Source organism: Pundamilia nyererei, unplaced genomic scaffold (genome assembly GCF_000239375.1).
Source record: "Pundamilia nyererei isolate P.nyererei 1_Seehausen unplaced genomic scaffold, PunNye1.0 scaffold00246, whole genome shotgun sequence".
Taxonomy (NCBI): Eukaryota; Metazoa; Chordata; class Actinopteri; order Cichliformes; family Cichlidae; genus Pundamilia; species Pundamilia nyererei.
This window is the reverse complement of record NW_005187647.1, coordinates 456,448-463,636: the sequence shown is the minus strand read 5'-3', so window position 1 is coordinate 463,636 and position 7,189 is coordinate 456,448. Positions and strand designations below refer to the sequence as shown.

Genomic DNA, 7,189 nt, shown 5'->3' with positions numbered 1-7,189 from the left:
CGAATAGGACACCGGAAACAAAGCTCCCCACAGGAGTTTCCGCACCTGAAGTAGCATATGCTAACGTGCACATAGTCTATTGATTCTCAAGTAGTATCACTATCAGGAGTTGAGGTAATTTCCATGGGAACGCAGTCATTGTTAACAGAATCTGTGGCCTGTTAATCATTAAATTCCTGTGGTATTCTCTACCATAGCTATTTGCATCTGTGGTTCGAACTTTGGCCCCAGAAGTTATGTGAAGTCATACTTTTCGGCACTGGCACCAGTGTATCCTTGGTGGAAACTGCTTCTAGATTGGGCAGCAGCACTATATGAGTGGAAAAAGGGACATTAAGGCTGTGTCAGCTGAGATTAAATGGATAACATGGCAAGTGGTAGTCTGCTGGAAAGTCACCATTCAAATGAATGTCCAAGCTATCCTGTTATAAGTACAGGAAATTTCAAGACACTAATCTTTAAATATAAAAATTTGAAATCTATCATAACACTGATACCCTCAACCAAATAGTTCTTAAATGTTTTATTTTTAGGGTCTTAGAGCTCATAAGAAGCTTTTAGAGCATGCACTGGACTAATTGTGCACATTAAAAAAAAATCTTTTATGTATACGGAGTATACAATAGTATGTTCCTGGCCCTGTGCTGGGAAAATATATATGATATACAGTTAGGAAAAATGTTACCGTGGCAACCCACTACATAGCTCTTCTTCCGTCTTCAGCTGCCAGGTGCAACACATTAAGTTTCTAGTCAGCTGTAATTTTTCATGCAATGTAAAACATTTTTTAGTTTCATATACAGTTTTATATGATAAAACCTGTGCATTCTGAATGTCTTATGTAACACTGAAGCGCTAATGAATTAATACAGGCTAGGTATTGAGTGAAATATCAGGTTATTATTAATCAGAAGATTTAGGAATGCTACTGGAGCTGATAGGCAGTAATTAATAAATACACACAGCACAAAATGCTTTTGCAGGTACCATGTATTTAACCGAAACCAAAGAAAAATAACAAGAAAAGAAAAGGAAAACTTAAATAATCACTCCTGCTGCAGCTATTCAATTAATCAAAAACCCAGTGGGGGTGCACAAAGACAAGCAAATTCTTATTCTTATTCTTATACCAGGCAATATAGATTCTCAAAAAAGTTCCCCATAAATAACACATGTTAACATCAAAAACACTGATCCACACTGAAGAGGAGGAAGTCCATGAGTTTTATCTGAATGTCCATGAGAGATGTCAAAGCGCTATTGTCCATAAATGGGGGATTGGTGTGTATGATTGCGGAAATCAGTGTATTCGGAAAATGGGGACAGAGCATCGTCTTTGATAACTTCCTACCAGTCCAGTGGAAGCTTCAATGCAGAATGATTCCTGCTCCTAGCCGTTCATTGGCTCGCCATCCTTTTTCATACCCAAAAAGGTTCACCTGGCCTGCACTAAATAAACAAGGCCAATAAGAAATGACAAGAATAATACAAAAATGTCAGCCAGTTAAGCTAAATACATTAAGTTATTCTTGTTCCTGTGTACACGATTTATAAATGAATAAACAGTATATTTAGCCAATCAGGATTTAACTGAAACATTCCAACTGCTATATACATATTGTGGCGAGCTCAGACAAGGAGGAGACGGAGGTATCGTTTGGTCTTGCTTCCCGTGAGCTAGCCAGGGAGCACAGCCATTTATTAACATCTGCAGAAGAACACTGCCGCTAACTGCTCAGCACGGCAACAGCACAGCAACAACAACAACAACACACAGGGCGCCCTCTGACCCCGGAAGGACACACCGTCGCAGCGAGAGGGCGTCACCCGTCACTATGGCAACATAAACAAAACATAACTGTACAAACAGAACCCTGAACAGCCCTGACCCGCTACATAGCCCCCACCTAAGGGGTCAGTCGTCCCCGACGACCCCATTACCCCACACAAAGTCCTGCAAATGTCCAGGTGCCTTCTTTTGGCGCACCGGCCGGTCATGACCGGCGGGGGAAAAGTCCCTCGGGTCAGAACATGGGGTGCCACCATCATCCCCTGCCCCGGCATCTGCCAGAGCGAGCAGTCGGTACGGTGAGAGCCTGTCCCGGTGCAACACCACCGGCATGCGGATACGGTACACCACGTCTGTTAGCCGCTCCACGACCTCCGCCGGCCCTTGCCATTGACTGCAGAGTTTGGGGGACACTCCTCTCTTGCGAACCGGGCAGTACACCCAAATCTTGTCGCCAGGCGTGAAAACCCCCCCTCGGCACTTGGTGTCGTAGGCTCTTTTCTGTCGTACTCCGGCGCTGGCCTGGGCCTGGCGGGTGTAGTCATGAACCACCTGCAGCCGCTCCCTCAGCCTCCTGTAGTAGTCCATCTCTGGCCCACCATCAATCTCCGGCTCGGGGGGGGACCCGAACACCAGATCCACAGGCGTCCGGAGCTCCCGTCCAAACATCAGAGCAGCAGGTGTGCACTGGCTGGACTCCTGCACCGCAATCCGATACGACCAAAGGACCAGGGGCAGATGTCGGTCCCAATCCCGCTGGTGGCGGCTGGTGAGAATGGCGAGCTGGGTGGCCAGCGTGCGGTTGAAGCGCTCAACCAAGCCATCGCTTTGTGGGTGGGTGGAGCGGTGTGGTTCTCGTCTTCTCCACCCCCAGTCGCCGGCAGATCTCCCCGAAGACCTTCGATTCGAAGTTACGCCCCTGGTCACTGTGGAGCTCAGCCAGGACCCCAAAATGGGGGAACATCTCCTCCACCAGCTTCTCGGCCGTTGTCGTTGCGCTCTGGTCTGGCACCGCGTAGGCCTCTGGCCACTTCGTGAAATAGTCCATAGCCACCAACACATACCGGTTCCCTGACTCTGTGACGGGGAAAGGCCCTAGGATGTCCACTCCCACTCTTTCCATTGGGGCCCCCATCAGGTACTGCTGAAGGGGGGCAGTTCCACATCCCGTCGACAGCCAGGCCATTAAAACAGTCCCCTGAGGCGGCGGAGAGTTTTGGCGTTCCCATAGTGCCCTGCCCCCACCGAGCCATGGACCAGCTCAAGCACCTGCGACTGCAGCGACCGAGGCACCAACGGCTCCAGGAGATCTCTGCCCTGACCGGGGGCCCGCCATCTCCGGTACAGGAGGCCGTCGTGGGTCTCCAGATTGTTGTGCTGGGAGTAGTAGGCCTTCACCTCGGGCTCCTGTCCCGAGACCACCGTCCAGGCGGGGCATTGCGCCGCCTCCAGCCAGGCCCCCACCTGAACCAACGTCGCGTCGGCCTCCTGTTCCCGCTTCAGCTGCTGCGTTGTCAATGGGAGCCACCCCCCTCCGCTGGCTGTGGCCTGAGCAGTAGCCACCTCCAGCACCTCCTGGGCCCGCTCCTCCTGTCGCAGGCAGTAGCGGCAGTAGCGGCAGCCGGTGTGGGCGCAGACGGATGGGCTGAGCAGAGCCGGTGTCGATGGTGTGCTGGACCAGACTCGTCTACCTACAGTCTTTGTCACTGGCGGCAAAGATGCCCACATTCTCGTCCAGGAGGCACCTCAACCGCTGGCGCTGGCGCTGGTCGACGTTGAGGCCTACGCTGCTGCGCTGCCAAAGGTCATCAACAGCCTCGATGGTCTCAGTTGAAGGAGGTTTGTCGGGCTGAGAGGCTGAGGCGAGTGGAGATGACCCGGAGCCACCGGCATCCGAAATCTGCTGAGCGGCAGCTGCCCGACGCCTCTCTCGTCTGGTCCCCGCTCCCTGCTTTTGGCCACGCTGGAGGGCAAAAGTCTCTGTGCCAAGAGTGATAGCCAGCTTCACGGTGTCGACGCAGGCCCCCCAGCGGCTCAGCAGATCCAGGCCAATGATGCACTGGTCTTGAATGTCGGCGAGCCAGAAGTTGTGCATCAGCTCTAGATCCTTCACTCGGATCCGCAACGGTTTCTTCCCCCGCATAACAGTTTTCTCCCCCATCACGGTCATCAGCTGGGTGTCTGTGGGCAACCAACCCTTCACCAGTGGCCCGGATGTTTCAGGGAGCACGCCAGGTCGTATCAGGGAAATGGTAGACCCCGTGTCCACCAGGGCCTGGCATGGCTGGTCCTCAACACGGGGATGTCCTTCTATATAAACAAGCAAATTGTTGGCAGATCACCTGGAAAACTTTCCATTCCCATTGGTTCATTTGCAACCTTAGACTAATTTGTCCCGCTTAGTACATCTCCCTCTGTGCTTTTTTGGCTGACTTGGGAATGCCTCGCTGAAGAGCTAGACAAGTTAGCTTGGGAGAGGAAGATCTGGGCATCTCTGCTTAGATAGCATGCTCCAGGACCTGGACCAGTGGTAGACGATGGATGCACTGGATGGACAGATTATTAAAATAACATATAAATCTACTAAATGGTGCTTTTTCACATATTAGACTCCACTGTAGTATATAAATAAATCAAAGTCAGTGGGGAAAACCTTTTGTTGGACAATGATTAGGAATATGCTCCCTTTAATGGACTGATTCTTATATAGCGCTTTTCTGCTCTCCTGGAGTACTCAAAGCACTGTATACAACATGTTTCATTCACCCCATTCATACAAGCGCTTCTAAACTCAAGTTCAGTCTAACCAACATTCACATTCCGATGAACGCATCGGAGAGCAACTAGGCCAAGGATACTTGGCATGGGGAAGCCAAGGATTGAACCACCTACCTTCCAATCAGTAGCTGATATGCTTTACCACCTGAGCCACAGCCACCCCAATCTATATAACATCTCTTTAATGTCATATAGAGTGAACATTAGGAAAAAAATGTATGAAACATGATTATTTAGCTTACTTGCACATCATTTAGCAGCTCTCCTGCCCCAACTTTAACTGACAGCTCAGAATTGTTGGCTCAGCAGTCTTGACTAATCCTGTCTCTGGTTCTGCTATTTCAGCTACATCCTCAACTTCCTGCGGACGTCAGAGCTCACATTGCCATGTGACTTCAAGGAGACGGAGCTGCTAAGAAAGGAGGCTGACTTCTATCAGATTGAGCCCCTTATCCAGTGCCTGGGAGACCCCAAGCCGCATCTGCCCTACCCCACAGACAGCTACGAAGAGGTGGTTGAGTTGTCCAGCACCAGAAAGCTCTCAAAGTACTCCAATCCTGTTGCAGTCATCATCACCCAGCTCACCATCACCACCAAGGTCAGTGGGAAAAGGCCTGGTCAGGCTGTATTGATCTATCACAGCAGATTTTACAGTATATTTATTTATTTTTCCTTTAGACTGCTTCTGAGTCTGCTTCTAGAAAAAAACAAACAATTTTAAATAAAATTGATTCGTTTTTTTTATGCTTAATGCCTGATTCATAAATTTTAAGTTCTGCTACTGCTTTTGCATTTTCCATTGAGTGTCTATACATGCTGACTGGAAATGTTACTTTTAAAAAAATAATATTAATTATTACAGTTTTACCATAACTAATTTGGGACTCCTATAATAGGTTATTTCTTTTAACTAGTTTAACCACTACAAAATAAGTGATGTGACGTGGTTTTTGGAAAAAGTACACTGTGTGAAGTTAACATTTACAGTATTGCAATTGTTCCCCTTATATATTATTAATTCCGGAATCTTAAATTGTTGAATATCTTTCTACGTTCACTGAAGTTTAAAACAGACTCTGAAGAGTGTGATGACTCTGCAGTATTTGTTTTTTTCTCTCTTCACTGTCCTCACACCTGGAAGTGGTGAAGAAACAATAAAAACAGTAGCTTTGGCTGCGTTGTTTTCTCTTCATTTTGGCCTCCCGTCCACACCGAGATGGCGTTTTCACTCTCGAAAACGCATACATTTGAAAACGTGCAAAACTGCTCTTGCGTCGCAGTGTGGACAGCGAAAATGCAAACTTTCTAAAATGATGACACATGTTAGTCATATGATGCAGTCATGTGACCAATTAAACTAAGACACAGCAGTTGTTTTGTTTGCTCTCAATTTTAACAGCCTTATTAAAGATTAATATCAGTCTGTACATGCTCCAGATAGCTTTTCTTCAAATTCTTTAACTATCTTTTGCAACTTTGTACTTTTGTGTTACTGGCAGCAAAAACTCCACCTCATAGTTAGTCCATTTAAAAAACTCGGTGCTTTTCCTCAACATTTTGCCACGACGTTTCAAAGAGCCTGAAAGTAAATAAGCAGCAGACAGAAATGAGGCAGGTCAAATCTTCTTGCGTTTCACGCATGCGCAGTACTGGAACGTAAGTGTTTTCGGCCATTTCAATGTGGACGCGCAGCCTAAACAGGGAAACCCAGGCCTCCCTTTTCCCAGCCACCTCCTCCAGCTTATCTGGGGAAACACCAAGGTGTTCCCAGGCCAGCCAAGAGATATAATCTTTCCAGCCTGTCCTGGGTCTACCCGGGGCCTCCTCTCGGTGGGACATGCCCTCTCCCCTCACAGGAGCCCGAGATACTTAAACTCTTTCACTTATAATAATAACAATAATGGATTGCATTTATATAGCGCTTTTTGGGACCCTCAAAGCGCTTTACAATTCCACTATTCATTCACTCTCACATTCACACTGGTGGAGGCAAGCTACAGTTGTAGCCACAGCTACCCTGGGGCAGACTGACAGAAGCGAGGCTGCCATATCGCGCCATCAGCCCCTCTGGCCATCACCAGTAGTCGACCACTTGGGGTAGTAATTCGTTCCTGGCCTGGCATGGGTACTCCAACCTTTTCCAGCTGAGGATCATGGCTTCAGACTTCAGTGCTGATTCTCATTCCTGCTGCTTCACACTCAGCTGCAAACTGTTCCAGTGCAAGCTGGAGGCCACATCTGATGAAGCCTGACCCATAATCATAATTGAATTGATGGCGTATTTTCATGGCCCAACTGGGCAGGTAGACAGCGTGGACACCCAAGGTTGTAAATGCAATAACTTGAGAGTGAGATGACATAGGATTTTGAAATTCATACCATAGATGCAACTACTAAAAACCTTGGATGAGTTTGAATCTCAGTGACCTTGACCTCAAGTTCTAAACAATCTAAACACTCTAAACAACTTGTCCGGAACTGTTTTTATCATCTAAGAAACATTTCTAAACTCAGGCTACTGGTGTCAAAGGCAGAACTTGAGATGATTATTCATGCTTTTATCTCTTCTCGTTTGGATTATTGTAACGGCCTTTTTACGTGTCTCAACAAATCAGCTCTGGA

At 47.7% G+C, this 7,189-nt stretch overlaps 1 protein-coding gene across 1 annotated transcript in view; it reads left to right on the top strand.

The window, feature by feature from the left end:
• Positions 1–7,189, top strand: part of kctd6a (potassium channel tetramerization domain containing 6a) — a 29,045-nt gene that overhangs the window by 13,475 nt on the left and 8,381 nt on the right. Inside the window, exon 4 of the mRNA XM_005749476.2 lies at positions 4,913–5,165. Within this exon, the coding sequence (XP_005749533.1) occupies positions 4,913–5,165 (253 nt within the window). The remainder of the gene's footprint in view (positions 1–4,912; positions 5,166–7,189) is intronic.